The sequence below is a fragment of the Wolffia australiana genome, chromosome 14 (genome assembly GCF_029677425.1).
Source record: "Wolffia australiana isolate 7733 chromosome 14, ASM2967742v1".
NCBI lineage: Eukaryota > Viridiplantae > Streptophyta > Magnoliopsida > Alismatales > Araceae > Wolffia > Wolffia australiana.
In genome coordinates, this window is record NC_135848.1 from 13644485 (window position 1) to 13666779 (window position 22295).

The 22295-nt window shown below is 44.2% G+C and overlaps 2 protein-coding genes across 4 annotated transcripts; one reads left to right on the forward strand and one right to left on the reverse strand.

Moving 5' to 3' along the window:
• Positions 1-15082: 15082 nt before the first annotated feature.
• On the forward strand, positions 15083-16622 carry LOC144711651 (Ubiquitin carboxyl-terminal hydrolase family protein). The gene is made up of 2 exons (XM_078585649.1): positions 15083-16213; positions 16302-16622. Exons 1-2 carry the CDS (start codon positions 15095-15097, stop codon positions 16338-16340), a joined length of 1158 nt encoding a protein of 385 aa, XP_078441775.1. The 5' UTR covers positions 15083-15094; the 3' UTR covers positions 16341-16622.
• LOC144711650 (lysine-specific demethylase JMJ27-like) lies at positions 15954-22054 on the reverse strand. Of its 3 annotated transcripts, none has more exons than XM_078585648.1 (12): positions 21478-22054; positions 20965-21153; positions 20762-20877; positions 20432-20531; positions 20216-20348; positions 20081-20144; positions 19137-19761; positions 17684-18013; positions 17046-17595; positions 16885-16970; positions 16612-16811; positions 15954-16274 (listed from the first exon to the last, which is right to left on the reverse strand). In XM_078585648.1, the coding sequence occupies exons 1-11, from the start codon at positions 21769-21771 to the stop codon at positions 16653-16655; spliced, it is 2646 nt and encodes an 881-aa protein (XP_078441774.1). In that variant the 5' UTR covers positions 21772-22054; the 3' UTR covers positions 15954-16274; positions 16612-16652. The 3 variants fall into 3 exon arrangements, with proteins under 3 accessions (XP_078441774.1, XP_078441773.1, XP_078441772.1); XM_078585647.1 differs by having other exon boundaries at positions 16692-16811; positions 20762-20874; positions 21478-22053; XM_078585646.1 differs by having other exon boundaries at positions 16692-16811; positions 21478-22053.
• Positions 22055-22295: the final 241 nt, after the last annotated feature.

The following is a 22295-nucleotide window of genomic DNA, read 5'->3' on the forward strand; positions in this document are numbered from 1 at the left end:
ATATTTTTCAGAATCAAAGTTATTTAATAAAATAACTTCAATGGTTGGAGAGTAATCACCATCATGTCTAGTTCATTCTTGAATTTTTTGGATTCCAACTTGAGAAGAAATCAAGGTTATTTACTATTTATCACAATGTTTAAAATGGAATGGAAAAAAGAATATTATGCATTTTAAAGCTAAGATAAAATTTTACAAAAGATCAAGTCTTTTCAAGACTATCAATCCCTGTATGTTGAATAATTCCCGTTTGGAAAATAGTTGAGGTTTTATTTGTAAAAAATACTAACATATATGGGTTTGAAGGATATATCTTATCTCCTATTATCTCTCTAGCTAAAAATTGGACCTATTCACTCCCTAAGTAAGCTAAACTTTGGGAGAAAATCACTATATGTTGGTTTTATATAACATAAGATAATCATAGTCATCACAAGTTGTAGAAGAATAGATCCTTTAAATGGAAATAAATTTACTAGAATTTTTTCCACGAGTTTTATCATGCCTTTCATTTCCTATTATATAGTTATAGGATTCTAATCAAGGAATTCCTAATCACACAGAGATAACACATCATAAATTTAGACTCAATGCGGTTATCAAAAGTTAAAGGATAAATTTTTTATTTTTCATAAATCCATCATTCAACTGCATTTTATATGAAAGCGAAAATAAGGCACAATTAGTATGACAATTTTAAATGGGCGGAATTACAACTTTTCCATTTAGCCCATGAGCCGTAAAATGTAAATCCAATAACTCCATTTCCACAACAAACTTAACATAAAAAAATCCTAAAAAATTATTTTTGTATCTGAAATGATGATATAAAAATACGATATATATATATAATTTTGTTCATTTATATTTAAGCTCTTTTAAAATAATCTATTAATTTATGTCTAAATATCTAAGGTATGTAGAGATGCTCGTGTTGGCCACCATCTTTCACTATCCAAATAGCGTCTTATTTGAATATTTGACCTGTGACATAATACCTGGTTATCAATATGCCATAAACATCTTAAGGCCTAACTCCAAACATCACTTATCTAAATATACAACAACGATAGTTATCGAATTCATGAGCAAGTTACATAATTTGAACCATATAAAGGGGATAATCTTCATGTGCATAATTCTTGATTTGATTAAACAAGACCGAACAACTGTAAGCCCATTGACTAAGGGTTGACTTTGCATCATCTACTTTGAACATTCATCAAATTATGCTAAAATGCATAAGCCTTAATCTTCAATTACAAATGGTGCGAAGAAACATGTGCTAATGATCCTGAAATTTTTCAACAGAAAAAGGGCCAAGTATTGTAATTAACCTTGTATACCCTTGTCTATGTTGTGTACAAGGCATAATCTTCTACACTGGAGTAAGTTTTTGAAATGGTCCTACACTATAGTAATTATCTTATGCCTCCCACTACAAAAAAACTGATAAGATACATGAAATTTGGTTGCATAAAATAATGATTGGCTTATCCATGAGCTGGTCACTAAAGCAAAAATAATTCAACAAGGTGATAGAAAAGTTCAGGAGTATATTTGTGTACTTAGACTCTATGGGATGAGATGGACCTTTGTAGGCCTGTTTACTAAACAGGGTTGTTTATGTCAACACTACACTGTGAGAAATTGGATGTATAGGTTCCTAATGGGTCTTAATACACACTATGACTTGTTCATGTCTCAGATTCTTGATACAGAGAAGGTTTCAATCTTGAAGAAAACCATACTTCGCACTCTTGAAGAAGAATATTGTTTACAGCATCCACTCAATATCTATGCAAGTGAGATTGGTTCTGGGCTTGCGGACACTACTGTGAGCCAGTCCACCAAGTATTACTCATGTGATATGAAGAGTCAAAAATAACAAAAGTGAAGGCCTACATGGTAAGCATGGGAGCCAATTGTATGTTCATATTGCAAGGGAAAGAACATAAGAAGGATAACTGTTGGGATTTCCATGGTAAAAGACCATAGAAGGCTCAAGTTCAGGCAGCAAATGTTCAGGAAACACCTCCAGGTGTGGAGTCATCTAATAGTGGGGATGATGTTCCTCATCCAAACGTCATGTGATCTATGTCTTTAAGGAGGAACTGGAGGAATTTAAAAGTATTGTATGCCTAACAACCACTTCATTCATTCTAACTGGTGAGTATTCTACTTTCCTTGTTGTACATATCTCATTGCAGAATGAAATTTGGATTATGGGGAAATTGATCATATGATCACATTCCTGGGACATTGATCATATGATAACCTTCCTTCCACAATTTTTGGAGTATTCAACCTGTACTTTTGGTGGTCGTGTATTTTAGGTATTGTAACTTTCAGAATAAAAAACCTAGTACTTTCAAAACTTGTTTTAAATGTTCCTAGGCTCAAAGCTCAGACAATTTCCATTCAAAAATTGGTTTAAGACTCCTTTCTTGCTCTTAAATATAGACTCTGATGGTTTTTTTGTATATGACAAGAAGCTGAACTGAAGGAGTGGACATATTGAAGATAAGAATGTATTTATGAGTTTGTAAGATGGTGCAGCTACGATGCTGATGCTGGCGGACACCTTATTTAAGAGGACAATCCTCCCAAACAGAAAAAATTGAATTGTTTCATTCTAGTTTTGGAAATCTTTCATTTGAATTTTTGGGGATAATGCCCCCTATTTTCCTCATAATGTGGACTTATCTAAGCACATAAATTATACATTTCAGTTTGCTAAGCATAATAAATCCTCGTTTAAAGGGAATAATGAGAGGAGTGATAAGCCTTTTAATATGATGCATAGTGATGTATGGGGACTATGTATGATACCATCCTTTCATGGGGCTCTGTGTGATTTCCAATTATTATTGATGAATTTACTTGAATAACACGGGTATATTTCATTTAAACAAATTTCTGAAATAAGTGATATTCTTAAACAATTCATTATTCAGGTGCAAACACAACAAGCTGTACAAGTGTTTTTGCTATGTCAACACCTGGACATATAATGCCAGATATTATTTTGACATAGTATTAAATGCATACTAGTGTTTTTGTTATGTCATGGAATTATCCATGAGTAGTCAAGTGTTACATATGCTACAGTAGAACTTTTTAGAAAAAATAATAATGGGAAACATTGTTTAGATGGCTAAAATCAAGCTTATTTCTTGTGAAGTGACAAATTTCTTTGAGGAGAAGCACTTATTATTAATCGTCTGCATCTTACGAATCGTCTGCCAACGAAACTTATAGGTAATAAGAGCCCACTATATCTTATGACTGATTTCTTTCCTTCTGTCAAAATGAGAATAGGGCTGAAACCTATCATTTTTAATGCACAGTAATTTTACGTTCACAACCTACTAGCAAACTCATCCGAAAGGCTCTTTACTGAGTGTTTGTAGGATACACATCAACTTAAAAGGGTTATAAGTCCCACTATCCTCCACCTAATAAAATAATTATCTCCCGCAATATTATATTCCATGAGTCATAAAAATACTTTGCAATATCTAGCAGTACCACCAAGAATAAAGTCCAAGTTGAGGTGTGAGATGAATCTCCCTTTGTGCCTTTAACACTCATGATGTAAATTCCTAATGAAGGGGAAGCCGATATTGAAACACCTGGCAGTCAAGCACTGATAATTGTGGAAGGAAACCAAAAGTTAACACAAAAGTATGTGAGTGATGTTTTCATTTGGAGACAAGATAATGCCACTGTATTGCCATGCACACAATAGGAGACAGATAAATGTGCAACATAGAGGAAAGTGATGATACCTGAAGATGATGGGGGCTGGCCAATCATCTTGAGGAAAGGGAAGAGAGCATGTACCTGGTTTCCATTGTACACAATGTCACATATTTTATGATATTCACATCTCTCCTCTTATCAAGCATTTATTTCTAGAATTGATGCAATATCAACACAAAGGATAAACGAAGAAGCTGTGAGCAATCCATATGAGACGGAGGTTATGGATTTGGAGATAGATGTAATTATCAAGAATGACACCTAAGAGGTTTATACATTACCACCTGCAAAAATTGTAGAGGGATGCAGGTGGTTATATACCATCAAGTGTAAGTCAGACGATACTTCAGAAAGGAACAAGGTTTGATTGGTAGTGAAGGGGTATACTCAATCATAAGCGCAGAACTAAGCGCAGAACTTATGGTGAGACCTTGGTGCTGGTGGTCATATTTAACATATCCCGATTGCAGGGGCAGCTAACTTTCATTGGGAGTTATCAGTATGACATAAAAAAATGAATTCATGTGTGGTGATCTATATGAGGAAATCTATATGAAGCTTCCTCTTGGATATTATCAATCAAGACACCGAGTTCAAGTTTCCAAGTTGAAGAAGGTACTGTATGGATTGAAATAACCACCAATGGATGGTTTGGGAAGTTTTCTCAGGCCAGGAAATGTATGGGATATAGACCAAGAAATGGGGAACATAACTAGTTTGTAAAGACAAATGTCAATCTAAAAGGGGCTGCCCTACTTACATAGAGATAATATTGTTGTTAGCTGCCATGATGAGGAATATATAGCTATGTTGGGCCATATACGTGCTCAAGCCAATAAAATCAAGTCCCTTTGATTGTTACTTCATTTCTATGGATTGAGATTGCCTACTTCCCTAGAGGCAGGCAATGACAAACATCATCTGTCATGGTGACGGATCTTGGATAGATGATGTGTCAGAGATGGATGATACTTTTAGCCCCATGACAGCAACATAAGACATGATAAAATATCGGTGACAAGTAATATGACGCTGACGCATCGTCTCAGATGGGTGACGTGACTAGGAGGCCATCACGGATGACAATGGTGATGAAATTTAAAATGAGGAAAAAATGGTAGATAAAATTGTTATATGTTCAGAATAAAAGAAGAGATATGGTGGTTGAAATTAAAATTTTAAAAATTATTCAAATATTTATAAATACATTATAATATAATATGCATATATTTCCTGACTCAGAGAGGGGGAGTCGAGAGAGAGAGAGAGAGAGAGAGAGAGGAAGACCAAGAGGGAGAACGAGGGGATCTGAGAGGGAGAGGGAGAGAGAGAGAGGGAGAGAGAGAGGGAGAAAGAGGGAAACAGAGAGAGAGATGGAGAGAGAGAGAGGAAGACCAAGAGGGAGAACGAGGGGATCTGAGAGGGAGAGGGAGAGAGAGAGAGAGAGGAAGACCAAGAGGGAGAACGAGGGGATCTGAGAGGGAGATGGAGAGAGAGAGAGAGAGAGGAAGACCAAGAGGGAGAACGAGGGGATCTGAGAGGGAGAGGGAGAGAGAGAGAGGGAGACCAGGAGGGAGAGCGAGGGGATGTGAGAGGGAGATGGAGAGAGAGAGAGGAAGACCAGGAGGAAGAACGAGGGGATCTGAGAGGGAGATGGAGAGAGAGAGAGAGAGGAAGACCAGGAGGGAGAACGAGGGGATCTGAGAGGGAGAGGGAGAGTGAGAGAGAGAGAGAGAGAGATAGGAAGTCCGAGAGGGAGAGGGAGACAGAGAGAGATAGAGGGAAGATGGAGGGAGTCCGAGAGGGAGAGGGAGACAGAGAGAGACAGAGGGAAGATGGAGGGAGTCTGAGAGGGAGAGGAAGACAGAGAGAGACAGAGGGAAGATGGAGGGAGTCCGAGAGGGAGAGGGAGGGACGTTAAAAGAGAGAAGAGAGAGAGAGAGTCCAGCAGACAGGCGGATGTAGCTGTTAGAGAGGACAGAAAGAGGCGGAGTTGTTGGGTCACAGAGGAGAACAAAAATCGCAAGAGAGACGAAGAGGAGGAAGAACATAACATTCCAAATATATTCTAGCTACCTCCTCCATAAGTTTTTACCTTATTTAAAGAAAAACTATGGTCTGGGATAATATGGATGGGCTCTTATCTACCGAGAAGGCCGATGTGGAGACTTAACTCCTGCTGGCGGACGAACGTGTGATATGTCAACTCCCATGGGGTTCAGAAGATTGACTCCATTGAAGGGAGTGGGACCTTCAACGCAGTTGGTCCACCTACCCCTATAGCAAAATTACTCCATGAACCAACTGTTACCGCCACTCGCGGCGGAGAGTGGGGGCATCCCTAGAGCCGTGTAGATGACATGTTCATCATGGAACGGTTGAGCAATGATAGCGCATACCTCGAGGATCATCTCCTGCGAAAACTCATTGATGGCCCAAAAGAGCAGATCCTAGAAACATTCCTTTGGTACCTTGTGAGAAGTGTCGGAAACCCCGGGTAGGAATGGTTGTAGGTGAGTGAGTATGCGGCTTACGCTTTCATCAATAAGTGCTAGTTGACTAGTCATCTACATAGGAGGCGTATGGCCGATTGGGGAAGAGGCATGGCTGGTTGATGAGTTTGTTGATAAGTCGTGCTGTGAGAGTCCGAATCGGAACTGATGAGAAGAACATCATCAGTCAGGTGATGGTATGCTAGTCGTTGAATGAGCAAATGGACACTACAAAGCAGAAGGCATTGGTTACATCGAGGTTGCTCATCTCCTTAATTGAGGTGACTATGTGGTGCCAGTTATTGAGGAGTCATGTCCATGGTTGAGGTTGATTGTCCTAGGGTACCTGCAAAATACTCATCCCACAAGTGTGGAGCGATCGTTAAACCATCTATATGGGAAATCAAGGTGGCTTTCGTGCCGATTAGACCGTGCCATTGAACCAGCATGTCAATTGGACGATCATTCCTCCGATTGTGGTCTATAGCCAAAATCTTCTTTGCTTGATGAGTTGTTGCTACTAGAGTCTTCAATGGATCAACAATCACCCGTGCGGGGTGTAAGAAAGGGCCCCAATCCATAGGGCCTAGAGGAATCGTTGGATCACCATGATAACGAGTAATGTCTGAGAAAATAAGCATTCCAATATGAGGGTTTATCTAGAATATAAGCGTTAGGACCCAGTTTTTTGATAACTCTGAATGGTCTCATGCTCCTTTTCTGTAATTTGTTGTGAGCTGAGGTAAGTCTGACTAGATTTGTATGGATCATAACTTGATCCCCTTCTTGGAATTCCATGAGACGACGATGAGTGTCAGCAAGGTTCTTGTACATTTGATTGGCTAGAGCAAATTTTGTGGGCAACCTCGTTATGTAGGGAGCGGATGCTTGCACCTAATGCTTCAGCAATAAATGGCGACCTACCAAGTCTTTCAAGAGGAGGTAAGCCAATAGACTTATGAGGCTGATGACCATATACGATCATGAATGGGCTTTGGTGTAAATCTTGCATGAGGTAACAATTAATCCCAAGGAACAAAAGCATCAATCACGAGTCAACATGATAAATTTTTGAGACATTGATTAACAACCTTGATTTGTCCATTAGTCTGGGGAAGGAAGGCTGATGAAAACAGTTATTTAGCGCCCATATGATGCCATAAAGTTTTCCAACAGTAACTCATGAATTTTGGGTCCCGATCAGAGATGATTGTCTTAGGGACCCCATGGAGCCTGACAATTTCAACAAAGAATAGCCTAGCTATATGAGAAGCATCGAAAGTTTTACGATAAGCCAGAAAATAAGCCATTTTTGAAAATCGGCCTACTATCACGCAAATAGAATTCACTTTGTTGGTTGTTGGAGGAAGCCCCAGGACACAGTCCAAGCTTAAGCCCTCCCACGGACACGCGGGAACTGGAAAGGGTTGGTATAAACCTTGATTAGTTCTGATGGATTTGCCTTCAACAAAAGTACAACACCTCTCGAGGGTTTTGTAGACGTGGCAATCCATTCCAGGCCAATAGAACCTCTCCCAAATGGCCTTGTATATTTTTTTCCTCCCAGCATGTCCCGAGAGGCCCCTTTGGTGTACCTCACAAATGATAAATTTCCAAATTGACATACGCACGATGCATAAATGGTGATTCTTGAATAGGAAATTATTAGTAACGCAGAACGGGTCAACAGTTTGTATCGGTGTCGAGGTGAGGCCTGCATAAATGTTTGAAAAATCTGGACATTCGCGATAGAGAATAGGGGTACCATCGAATCCCGTAAGCTGAGTGGAGACAGGAAATAATAAATGCCAACGGCATTTGCAACTTGGTTGTCTAGCGTCGACTTATGTTTTAGGCACAACTGAAAGGACTGAAGGTATTCCACCCATTTAGCATGCTTCGGGTGGGATGTTGTTGAGTGTTGAGTTATTTCAAGTCCTCATTATCAGAGGATATTGTAGGATACTGTCAGAGGATACTATCGTTGAACATAGGATATTGCAGACAATCCGAGGATGCTCAAGATGCTTGTTGATGGTTGGACTATAGACGAGGATATCGTCAAAATAAACAACCAAAAAATTTCCCAACTCCTCCTGGAAATAATGTGTCATAATCCTCATGAAAGTGATGGGTGCATTTGAGAGTCCAAAGGGCATCACTAGCCATTCATAGAGCCCATCTTTGGTCTTGAATGCAGTCTTTCACTCATCTCTAGGGTGAATGCATACTTGATGATATCCACTACGCAAGTCAATTTTTGAAAAAACTTGAGCCCTTGTCATCATATCAATCATGTCATCTAAACGAGGGATGGGGAACCGATATTTTATTGTAATTTTATTAACTTTTCGACAGTCATACACATCCGCCAGGACCCATCCTTCTTTAGGACCAATAAGGCTGGTACTGCACATGGATTGAGCCATTCTCAAATGAAACCCCGATCAAAAAGGTCTTGTACTTGCTTACGTAACTCTTGATGTTCAGCCGGTGCTAAGCGGTAATGGGGCATATTACGTAACTCTTGGGTGAAAATCAATGACATGTTTCACATCCCTCACAGGCAAGAGAGTTGAAGAGTTTGATTCTGTAAAAATGTCAGGGAACTCACCCCGAAGTTGTTGTTACTGTAGTCCGTAAAGGGTTGGATTTTCTTCAATCGTAGTCAGTGATGGATATACTAAAAACAAAGGAACCGCCTTGGTATGAACTTCTCGGAGTATAATTTGTAGAGGCATAGCTTGCAGTTGTATGCCTACGACGGGGGTCGTAGCATAAGCCTTGGGTCAAGGTCAGAAAGACTTAATTACCACTCTTTTGCTTCCATGTATGAATGTGCATTTGTTACTTCTTCCATGCAAGGTAGCGGCTATGTCATATAGCCAGGAACAGCTGTGGAGCATGTTGCTGAGTTTCGTGGGTAGGACATCCATCCACACATCATGTTTGTATGATTGAATTTGTAAGTTGAATAAACATCAGTGAGTCACGAGTATGGATTGAGAATTTACCCATGCCACTTGGTACGGAGACGGATGCCTCTATAGAGGAAATTGCATTTTCTGGACAGCTTCCTGGGAGATGGCGTGAACACTGCTTCTGTTGTCGATAATAACCATGTAATGTTGATCTCCTATGTAGACATAAGTGCTTAATATAGAGGTACATACCAGGTCAACAATATGCACTTGATGGTATAGCGGATGCAATAAATGGAGGTCTTCTACTTCATCACGAGTAACGAAGTTAGGATACAACTCATACTCTTCTTCTTCCATATCTTCCGGGTGCTTGTAGTCGTCTGGGTGCTGACCATGCACTGGGTGTTCTTCGAGACGGCGACCGACGGGTCGTCGAGGCGGGGTCGGGTAGCACTCGTGATCAACCCATCATTGGGGTTGACCATCATGTGGGGCATTGGGTATCGAGGAACCTCGACGGGTTTGTTGTACCGGTAACCTTGGGGCCGGACGTAGTCGTCTCAGCGGGCCGAAGGATCGGCCTCGAATCCATGGTCGTAGTCGACTCGTGGATCCAGGCGATCTCGGGCACAGACGTCTTGGGGGACGTATGCGGGATAACGATCAGGAAGGGGTCTCTCCGAGCCTCGTCCCACCACTTATCTTTGCCCACTTCATTGTTTACGTACAGGCTCCGAGGGCTCTCCCAAGGCAGCGCGATCCGTGGGGTGTCACGAGCTCAATCAGGCGCTATGAACGCAGGTGCAGCGGTGGGTGCCAACGATACCACCGGTCGGGCCAACAATTGCTCCACTTGCTCGGCGAAGGCGTTCATGGTGTGGAGGTAGATGTCCCGGTCATTGGTCGGGTCCTCGCGGGGTCAAAGATGCTGCTGCAGTCTTCCTTGTCTGCGTCATGTTCCTCGGCCTTGTGTGACAGGAGCCAGATGTGCAGGTTCATTCACGGGATCGTTTTTGTGCGGGCAATGACTTGTTATCGCCCTTTCCTCGACGTCACTGGGAGATGAGGTCCCTAGTGACTATGAGGAGCTATGCTAGGATTTTGCTCATCCCTAACGGGCATGGGTGTGTCCGCAGGGACCAAACAATTCGAGGGCACCTCTATCGATGGGTGCGGTCCATCCCGGTTTCGAAGGAGGTGGAGACGCACCACCTTCGAACGTTGGAGGACGGTGTTTCGAGAGGTGCATTGGACTGCCTCTCTCAGTTGGCGGCGAGTCGACTCGCCGCGAGGAGGTCAAACCTCCAGGTTGCATATGTCTGCTAGATCGCGTCTCAACGGCCATGGCTAGTTCCTCGGGGTACGTAGATGGGTTTTCGATTGGATGGAGTGCATATGATGATGATGTGGGTACAGAGACGTGTTGTGAGTGACCACAGCCTGCTCTCATACCAAGATGATGCAGGACAAAGTCGCTGACGTCATCCCAAGGGTACAGAGTTCATGCTTGGATACCGGGGTGATAGCAAACGTCGTTGAAGACATCGTCCGGTATGGATCTACAGAGATGCGACTATGTGATGTGAAGACTCTTAAGCAGATGTATGTGCATGCCCCGACTTGTGTGGTTCACCAAGCTCCGGGCTCCAGGGCAGGCGAAGGACGGTAATGGTGACATCCTGACCCTCGTTGAAGCGACGACGGTGTCTACGGTGCCGAACGAAGTGAGTTCGTGGGTGCTCTCACATAATATACGAGATCAGCCCATACCTAAGGAAGACACTGGGTAGATTCTCTCGTGTATGTTTATCCTCTCACCTACTCTAATCCGAGCACGGTGGAGACAAAAGATAAATTAACTAGAGGGCAAGGGAAGCGAGGTACCTCTGGGGTGACGTCGTCCTGGAGTCGTGGTACTTGTCGATGCAGGAACCAGTGGGCGGAGTTGATGGAGTTGTGCCACAAACAGGCACAGCGTTGCTCGACTGGTGGAGTGAAGTGGCTCAGGAGTCGTGACGTTGGAGCAGGGAGGTGAGGCAAAGGCGTGGCTGTAGTTGCGGCAGGCAACAACGGTGACTTGGTGGCAACGCATATAACTACAAAGGGGGGCGTGGGTGGCAGTGCGACTGGTAGTGATGGTGCGAGCGCCGTCGACGACTTCTAGTGTGGCGGCGCGGGAGGTAGAGCGAGCTTCAATACACAGCGCAGGCAGCAGTGACGGCGTCACGAGTGGCAGCACAAAATGCAACTGGCGACGCGGCCAACGGCAACGGTGTCACGTCCGACAGCACAGGCGGCCCGATAGTCTATGACAACGGTGACGCAGAGGGCGGTGCAGGAGGCAGTGTGGTGCGAACGCAGCGGCAGCGGCGACGCTAGCGGCGATGGCAGCGCGGGCAGAGGTGCAGGCGGCTCGCAGAGGCGATGCAGTGACGTTGCGGCCGGTGCAGCGGTGGCAACGGCAAAAATGGCGCTGGCGTGGCGGCGATGTCCGACTGTGGCCATCGCGCCACAGGCGGCGGCACGGACGGGGCACGGCGGTGACGCAGGCGATGAGTTGGTGCGGCAGTGGCACAAGAAGCGGTGCGGGCTGCGGCATAGCGGCGGCGTCCAGTGGTGGCGACAACGCAGGCGATGCACAGTGGTGGCACGACGACGGTGAGGGCGGCGAGTCAGCGCAATGGCGACGCGAGAAGCAGCGTGACAGCAGCATCCGTGGTGGCGACGAGGCCACAGGTGGCGGCGGTACCGCAGGTGGTGGTGCGGGCGACACACGGTGGCAGCAATGGTGTCGAGAGTGACGGCTATCGCGGGCGGTGTAGGAGCGCGGTCGGTGGCAGAAACAGCAACCGCGAGCAGTGTGGGTGCGCAACCGCGACAGCGATCACGGCGCCCGCGGGCAGCACGGGATCGTGGCCGGCGGCAGAACGGTGGATGCAGGCGGCACAGAAGCACGGCTGGTGGTGGCCACATCAACTGCGTGCAATGCGAGAGCGAGGCCGGCGGTGGTCACTAATGGAAATATATGTGGCCGGCAAGCCAATCACACATGCCAAATCTCGTTCCATGTTCATTAATAGAATATATTCATTATAGTGCATGTGTGATGCTTATAATGAAGTCCATGAATATATGATCGAACTTAGTGAATTATGATGAGATCGTAATATGGAGATCACTAGTCTTTAAGCATGTGTTCTAAACATTCCTTTTGAAGGATACACGAGAAGGACATCGCAGTATATGGATAAAATAGCGCTATCTAGCCTCACGCATATGATGAGTATGGTCGTTCCATAGCCATTAGTGTGGAGATACTACGGATAGATAGTGGCTGCTCTTTAGTGGAAATATTTCACTAAATTGATCCGTACAAATCACTGAATAGTATTATACGGAACTTTCAATCAAGTCAATTCACGTCGCGGTTGTGTAAGTGGTCCTTAGACCTGAGACACTAAAGACGTCTTATGGATGGACGGTTGCACTTTGAATACGGCCAACGAGTCTCAGATCATGGGATTCTAAATGGTCTTAGTTTGGGTACATCAAGAAGCTCACAAAGACGATTGAGTGGTCAAGATGGGATCGTCTGCCTTCAGTATAAGACGTGACAGCTCAAGGAAGACGATGCGATGAAGTCCTTGGCCAAGGTAGTGAAATATCGGAGAACAGTTCTCACGATGATTTCCAAATACATCAGTACTAACTCGGATGACCGATTAGGTATACATACACGGTAACCGAACAGATTCCATGAGTGAGTCGATATACACTCCTTTGTATCTTCTAGAGCACAAGGTGTAGCTTGGCACCCCACGTGTTGGAGACTCAATCTATCGATTGGGTTAAATCGATACGACAATAAATAATGTATATGTTGATATAGTTAATAATTTGGAAGGCCAATAAAGTTTATTGAGCCGCTGGAATCATTAGCTAGACTGATACATGGGCCTAGAGGGTCATACACAAATGGTCTTTTGGACATCAGAAGATATAATTAAGTTTTGGGGGTTTTTTTTTAAAAATACCCACTTAGTATAAATAGGAGAAGGCCCCAAACGAAATTCACCCAATCCAGAATAATTCAAGGGGCCTTCGCCTTCTTCTCCACTCTCCCACATCCCTCTCCATGCCTGATGCGACCAGAACGGCGTAACGACGACGCTGGAGGTAAAACGGGGCTCGTCAAGGAGAAGGAGGATGTTCGACGTGTCGAGGATTGTGTGGATACGTCTAGAGGCTGCACACGTGAGCAGCTCGACTCATCTCACTCTGAGATCTAAGAAATCACGGATGCGATCCGTGCAAAGATACTTCGTTTTAATGGTTTTAATGATGTCGTTCAATTCTTCCGCTGCGAATCGTTTTGATTTGTTTGTCCCTATCAAGGCCTCTAGAACCCAACAGTCACCACTGCCGCGAGCGGCATGGCAGCGCGGCCAACGATGATCACGATGGTCATGGTGTCGATGGCGCGGGTGACACGGGCAGTGCTCGGTGACAACGTGAGCGGCGTGGGTAGCGTGGCAGCAGCAAACAACGGCGGACCGGCGGCTCTCTTCTCGTCCTCCTTTTTATTATCCCCTTCTTCTTCTCACACGAATGTGAAGTGGTGGGTCCCTTTTAAAACTAAACTTGACTTTTGACCCAGTTGCTAGGGGGCCCACTCCATCCCTTATGTGGGGATGGTAATAGGCCCCTTAATAGAGGTCCACAAGAGAGACCCATTAGACATAGGGGCTCCCCTTAAAGAAAAACAAATAAAACAAGATGAAAACAGAGGTTAGAATAGAAAAGGAGTTGTGCGATGGATATGACCCAAAAATTGAAATCCCAAAAGTACCATCGTCTTCACCTTGGCGGGCCGGTCTGGTGGGGCTTGAGCCGGCAGTTGTCGCCGGCAACGGCATGGCTTCGACATCATCCTTGATGGAGGGGACTCTCCTGCTCCATCAAAATCCCAAGCCTTGTGACAGATGACTAGACAAGAGGCCCATTCAGTCCTGTTCTATCAATCCCAAACTGTTTTCCATCAGCCCATTACATTCCAAATTCCATCCCCCCTCACTCATCAGTCATCCATCATCAGCCTTCTGTTCCAACCCATTACATTCCAAGTGCCAATGATGTACCCTAGTCTTTCAACCATCATCAGTCCGTCCAACCATTCACGACATCAGACCAAAACCCTTCTTCAAGTAGGGTTTGACGGTCCCCAGTTCAGCCTGGATTTTTAGCAAATACCTAAAACTTTGGCCCGGACTAGTCCTGTTGGGTCCAATCCCGCTTTGGTCATGTTGACTAGTCAATGTATTAAATAAATATGTAATCATCTACTTACGGTTCTGAAGCTGTTTTACCATTGGACCTAAACATGTTCGAACAACCGGTCCACCCTCAAATGAAGGACCCTTAACGGCCCTGGTTCTATCCCTTCTGATTGGTCCTCGGTCCTAAATGTCCAACACAATCTTCAAGTACGGACGCGGACGGGATGGTAATTTCATCCTTGGACGAAAAAATCATCCCATTCAGGACTTCGGACGACTGACGGGATGATGAATCGTCAGCCCATCCCTAGACAGGATGATTGCTTCGTCCATGGACGAATAACCGTCATGTCTGGGGCTTGACAGGTCGACATGCCCAACGCACGTGCTGCACCACGTGTCAATTTCTGAGTGGTCTAATGCTGACACACGCCCTGTTTTGGCCAGGGACGTGGGACGGGATGAGAATTTCTTGGACGGGACAAGATATGGACGAAAAAAAAAAGGGACGGGACGAACCCAGGACGGGACGATTTAGACGAAACTCTAAAAATTGGGACGTAGGACGATCCGGAACTTTAAGTGCCAGTCCCTAAATTCAAATTTAGAGCTGTTTGGTCAGTCATCGTCGTCAGCCATGATCAGAGGCGGAGCTCGCGGCCATGGCGGCCACCTCCAAATCCGGCGGAGATGGAAGACGACCTCTGCCCAGTACATGGCAGCGCGGCCGAGAGACGCCGCCTTCGAGAAACTCATGGACGGCTACAAGAACCTCCTCAAGGTCACCGCCGTCCAGGACCTCATCCTCGCCTCCCCCGACCAAACCCTAGCCGCCTCCTTCCTCGCCTCCGCGTCTCAGAAGCTCCGCCTCAATCGCGGCGCTCCGCACTTCATCCGACGGTTCCCAGGCATCTTCTCCCTCTCCGGCGGCGGAGTTCGCCTCACGGAGGCCGCCGCCGAGATCTCCCGCCAGGAATCGCTCTCTAACACCGGCGATCTGGCCAGGGACAGGCTGATCAAGCTTCTCTGCATGTCTCCTTCAAGAACAGTCCCTCTGCGGGCCGTGTTCAAGATCTGGCGGGAATTAGGGCTTCCGGACGATTTCGAGGACTGCGTCATCTCCAAGAACCCTAATTTCTTCTCCGTGGAGAACAATCCGCGGGAGGCGAACACGCATCTGATCCGGCTCGTCGGGGAGACTCCATCACTCGTCCCTGCCGTCGATCTATGGCGGAAGGAGAAGAATCGATCGAATGGATCTGAATCTGAATCCGAATCCGAGATCAGGTCCGCGTTCAAGCAGGAGTATCCTCCGGGGATGAAGCTGAAGAAGAACTTCAGAATCAAAGTGAAGGAATGGCAGCGGCTGCCCTACCCCGGCCCGTACGAGAATTGGGGGAAGAAATTGGGGGTAAAGCAGATGGAGAAGCGGGCGGTGGGAATTGCGCATGAGTTTTTGAATCTGACAGTGGAGAAGATGGTGGAGGTGGAGAAGATTAGCCAATTTCGAAAGTGGTTTTGCATTGATTTGAACATCAGAGATCTCTTTCTGGATCATCCGGGGATCTTCTACATCTCTGCAAAGGGGAGACGGCACACAGTTTTTCTCAGAGAAGGGTACAGCCGTGGGCGATTGGTAAACCCTAATCCGACGTATGAGGCTAGAAGGAAGCTCCTCCACCTCGTTCTTCTCGGCAAGAGAGGGGGAAGTTCGTCGCAGGAGGAAGATGAAGGCTGTCGCCATGGAATTACCGAGGTTTGAGCTTCTGCAACTCCTCCACGGCTTTGCAGGTGGCATGAATCATCATCTTCTTCACCTGAACATAGAACCCATTTGAATTCAGTCGCAGAGAAGAAGATTGGAGATTGCCAAGCTGAATTAAGCGTAGACCCATGAGGAAAGGTGTTGTTTGCAGAGGAAATTACGGTGACCCACGAGGAAAGAAGTTGTTTTGAGAGGACATTGCCTTGACCCATGAGGAAAGAAGAAGTTTGGAGAGGGAATTTCGGTGAACCCCGAGGAAATAAGTTGTTTCGAGAGGACATTGCCTTGACCCATGAGGAAATAAGAAGTTTAGTGAGAAGTGGAGGAGGCCCATGAGGAAATAAGTTTGGAAAGAAATTGGATTTAGGGTGGGAAGAAATTATGTTGACCTGGCTGAAATTATGAAGAAATTATGTCGACCCAGTTGAATTTAGAGCTGCCCCAAAAGAAACCCATGCGAAATCCGCACCTCAAGTTTGTCTTCATTGGCGCGGTGATCCTGGGGAAGCCGCCTGAACTCCTCGGTCAGGTTGATGCATTCGTTGACGTTTTCTGGGGAGACGAAGTCCAAGGCGACTTTTATACAAGACTGCAAACGAGGGTCAGTTCAAATCTAGTCTCCCCAAAAAGCCCGCAAAGTTAAATTATTATTTTTTTTTCACCTTAAGATTCCGAACTTGATGCGCGCAGCCGACGGGAATGAACACGGCCTCTCCCAGCTTCTGAACAAAGGTCCACGGTTCAATCCCTGCGCCGGAAAAACACTTGATTAATTTTACCCAAACTCAAGAATTCTAGCGGAAATTGAAATCCAAGGACTTACCGAATTCTTCCTTTAGTTTTCTTTTATGATCCAGCGTCAAGTAGAAGATCTGGTCATGGATTGGGTGCACCACCTTCTCAATTGGACGGCAATGGAGGTGTCTAAATTCTCGGCTATGCCCAGTAAGATAAGCTTTGAGCTTCTCAATGTCTTCTCTTCGGAAGATATCCCACAAGGCGCCATCCTCCACTGCAAACGATTCAGCTCCAAACCCAGAAACAGAAGGTCCCAAAGAACCCTCCTTTCCTTGAAGATCTGATGCAAGCTGAGAGCTCATCTTCTTTCTTCTCTGGAAAGTCTTCAAGGGTGGAGGGGAATCAGTCACACAAGGGGAATCCTCTTCTCTCTCAGAATCAGCGGTTTCTTCTGGCAGGTTTGAGACTGAAGGGCGTGGACGGTTGCTACAGCGAGAGAAGAAAGATTGATGGGCAGAAGCCAAATTTCCCAGACAGGTTTCATCCTCTGCTCGATGTTTCTCCTTCAGTTTTTTGACCTTGGAAAGCTGAAAATTCGACAGCACCACTTCCGATATGTGGGTCAACACATTCACCTGAAAAAAATCCCAAGATAAAGGTCAAAAATACATTTTTTTTTTGGAAAATCTCAAGAACAGGGTGGGGGAAGGGGGTGTAATATACCGCATCAGACATATCACAGTGGAGTTTTGTGACGGAATCGCCCCTTTCGAGTTCTTGGGCCAGCCCATAAGCAATGTATGTTTTTGGGCCCACGTCAGGCTTTATAATGTTCTCTGGCAATCTGGCAGCAAGGTTGAGGATGCCGTGCCGGGGGTCTGTGTACTCTTGGAAAGGAAGAGCAGTGATGAACTCGGCCCCGTGGCGCGGCAGCCGCTCCTCGAAAGCGTTGGCCGGCGGCCAATCTTTGAGTTTGAGCATCTCAGGCCAGTGATTGAAGTGGGCACGGCCCTCAGTGTACCCTCTGAAAAATTGGTGAATGTTAATCTCCACCTGCGAAGATCATTAATAAACAAAAAACGTGTTTAATGTAATGACAAAGGATTTTGTCCTTTAAATCAGTAATAATCAACAACGAAAAAAGTGGTGGTTTTTATAGATCTTCACCTCCGAGGATCATTAATAATCGAAAAGTGAATCATAATCTCTATCTGCGATGATCACTAATGAGAAAAAGCAGGTTTATTAGTATTGATTTGAAAAATACATGTTTAATGTCATATTTAAATTTTTATCGTTCAAATCGATAACCATCAAAGATGAAAAATAAGTGAATCAGGATCTCTACCTGCGATGAACACTAATGAGGAAAAAGCTGGTTTATTATAATGATAAAACATGTATTTTTCAAATCAATACTCATCCAGCTTGTAAATATATAATGATGCAGATTCCAGAAATATTTTATTCGCTCGGATCCTTCAAAATATTTTCAGTCAAAATGCTTCAAGAAGAACAAAATTAAACATATTTTATAGATGAACTAGAATTTTTGGTCCACACGCTACAGAACGAGAGAAAGTGAGATGGAAAACAGTATATAATTTATATTAAAAGTTTTCCAGAATAAGAAGCCTAATTTTATATAGACTAGATTTCATTTTGGTAAAAGTTAATATCCACTTGCGAGGACCATTAGTTTCAAAAACACACGTTTACAATAAAGATAAAATATTTCTCTTTCAAACCAATAATCCTCAACTAAGAAAAATTGGTGAAGGTAAATCTCCACCAGCTTTTCCGCCAAATTTTTTCAAGAATAAGATAAAATGGATTTTATAGTCTACACGTTACAGAACGAGAGAATTTGTGTAATTCTAAAAATTGTATTTTATGTTTGCCCAAAATATACCACAATAAGATACCTACTTTTATACAAACTAAATTTCATTTTGGTAGATGCTAATCTCCACTTGCAATTATAATTACTAAACAAAAAATACGTTTAATGTAATGACAAAATATTTATCTTTCACACTGATACCATCCACTAAGAAAGTTGGTGAATGTTCGACAGGGAGGGTAATTTATGAAAAAAAACATGTTTTATATAATAATAAAAAAATTATATTTCATGCTCAAGATGTAGCAAGAGAGGGGGGAGCAGAGCTCTGACCTCACACCAATCCAAGCAATCAATGGCTTTGACGTCAAAGTGTTCGCTCGTGGCCTTGCACCTGTTCTTCTCGCGTAAAGCCCGCCACATAACCATCGGCTCCCAGCTCAATCCAGAGGTAGACTCAAGAACATCTCGAACAATCACCGGCTCGCCTCTTGCCCAATGTTTCTGAAAGTGCTCCACGCCTTCTTCGTTAATCTCGCTTGCCAACGGGCAGTACAAATAGTTGTCATCTGAGTCAGTTCTTCTCGCACATTTCCTCAATGAAGAGTTTTTTTCATTAATGCTCGAGCAAGAACATGTTGCAGACATATTGATGCATTTGAATTCGCTGGACATTGCTTCAGCCTTCTCCAGTATGTCAGAGAGCCAATCAGAATTTAATAATCTCTTGAGTTCGAGGATGGAGTTCCCACACCCGCCAAATTCCTTTGGGGGGCAGCTAATACTCCCGGTGATATCCGACTTGGGCCCAATGGACTCATCAGCAAGGTGTTGATGTCTGGGGCCATTAAGAGAGTTTTTACCTGTGCGGAACTCTTCACAACATTTCAGACATAGATCGTAGGAACAGCTGGGGCAGTTTCTATGTAAGTCAACTATCGATGTTCTGCAATTGTCGCTGCAAAAAATTCGATACAACCGTAAGACACTAATTATAACATTTGCTTGCTCTAAAGAAAAATGAGGACTTTATGATTACACGAAAAGTAATCTTAGGTCCTAAAAAAGTATTTATAAAACAACTTCCTTCTTACTCCTTATCCATCATATCATCATCACGAAGATTATGAATGTCTAAAAGGGTTGAATCATGATCAACACCATCACTATTGGCAAAATCACAATAACAAATATCTTCGGTCTAATCTTCACGGTATTTCTTAATTTATAAATTTAACAGGCGAAAATGAAATGATGTTTCAAGCAAGGAAACTTACCAAAACATACGCTCATCTGGATCACATTCAACCTTCTGCAATATGACACTCGATGGATCTAATCCTGTTCAAGCATGGTAATGAATCATGCCATCTAGTAAAGTTCCACCGGTGGAAAGATTCTTCAATGCTTACCTCGAATGCTTGCTTCGACTTCTATCTCTCTCCTCTGTTCGTCCACCATTTTCTTGAGAGCAGGAAGCACCAGACTTAACAAGTAAGATTCAAGCCGTACTTTTTCATCCCTGTTCAGCTTCTTCTTTGATGGCTGTCAATAGAAGTCATGATTATGATGAGATCGGTGAACGTTAGTTGTTGATGCTAAAAAATGATCCTTTGCAATGAAATCACCTGTATTTTTCCATTGGTTCGAAGGCAGTGCTTACAGTTGCATTTATTTTGGCAAAACGGGCATTCTTTTGCAATTTCTCCTTCAGTCAACTTAGGATACCTTTAATAAAATGCGCAACAAATCAAATATTCGAGACATATTTATTCAAATTTCAACTAAAAATCCCAGTAAAATTTTCCTAATTCAACACTTCTACAGAGAGAATGCAATAACTCAGCAAAAAAGTTGAACTTAGTCATCCATTATCCACGAGCAGTTATCCTAGGAAATAAGAAGTGAGCCGATAATCGAAGACTAATTATTTAAAAGAAAATATCAGAGCTCCTAACCATCGTTGAATGCAAGGAATACAGTATCGCTTTTTCCTACATTTTGAGCAGCAAACAACCCTGCCCTTGTCATTTCTCCGGCACTGATGGCAATTGAAACAGCTTGCAGGTAACTTCTTCAATCCCGGCAAACAAAAGCAGCCATTTATTATTCAAATATTTCAACTGAAGAGAAATTAGAAGATCAGTCCATAAAAACGAACCTTTTTTACTGACCCGTTCATCTCAGCTCCAGAGTTCATCTCCTCCCAGGAATTTGTCTTCTCCATCTCTGAGCTTTCTAACTTTTCCCTCTTCACTTGTCGCACTTCCCCGTTGTAGCCATTCCTCTCCCTCTTCATCCCCATTAATGAAATTTGTTCATCAGGTCCTGAAGCAGATTCTATAATGGCCTGCCAAGAAAATAACAGGAATATATTCATTTCATCCGAGGAATCGTACCTTGTAGGGACCAAGATCATGGAGAAACGGCTCATAAGTCAGATTGAATTAAAGTACACACGAGTACACATTTCATCAGGGAATCTTTCCTTGTTGAGATCATGATCATGGAAAGGCGACCCAAAAATTGGATTGAATTTAAGAGCACAGGAGTACACATTTCATCCGGGAATATTACCTTGTTGGGAATTTGGGATCATGATCACGGATAAGTGGCTCATAAATCAGACTGAATTAAAGGACATAAGAGTATAAATTTCATCAGGGAATCTAACCTTGTGGGAATGATAATCATGGAAAAGTGGTTCATTCGAATCCATTTGCTCCTCCAACTCGTTGTTCTTCATCTTCATGGCTAAAGAGAGTCGTCCCCTCGCATTCCCCGCCATTGCCTTCTTCTTCGAATTCCAAGCCCCAGCCGCCGCCCGCGGCCTTCTCTGTTCATAGTGCCGACGACAGAGTGTGGTACCAGGTAGCTTCCGTTCCTTACAGCGCCAGACCTTTCCATCGTTCTTATTGCATCGGTCATCAGGCGAGATAGAGGGCGCATTCATCGGGCTTTCTGCCATGAAGATCTCTGCAACAGTACTTCGCGACTTCCCCTCTCTTGCAGCAGTTTACAGCAGTCTTCCCGCCGCTTCGCCGACGACCATGGATTCAAATTTATACAACGAAGACAAGGAATGGAAGATCAGAAAAATATCACCGATTTGCAGAGATGAGATGGCGAAAATGAGATGGCAAGGATCTGCGATGGCGGCAGAGGCGGGATGATGCGCGGGGCTCTTCGATCTTCCCGGTTGTTCCGGGTTTAGCGGGGCTCGAATTGGCTCAATCGCTCTTAACTTGTTTAGAACTCGTACAAGGGTTTTTATAAAGTCCCTCTCTCTCTCTCTCTCTCTCTCTCTCTCTCTCTCTCTCTCTCTCTCTCTCTCTCTCTCTCTCTCTCTCTCTCTCTCTCTCTCTCTCTCTCTCTCTCTCTCTCTCTCTCTCTCTCTCTCTCTCTCTCTCTCTCTCTCTCTCTCTCTCTCTCTCTCTCTCTCTCTCTCTCTCTCTCTCTCTCTCTCTCTCTCTCTCTCTCTCTCTCTCTCTC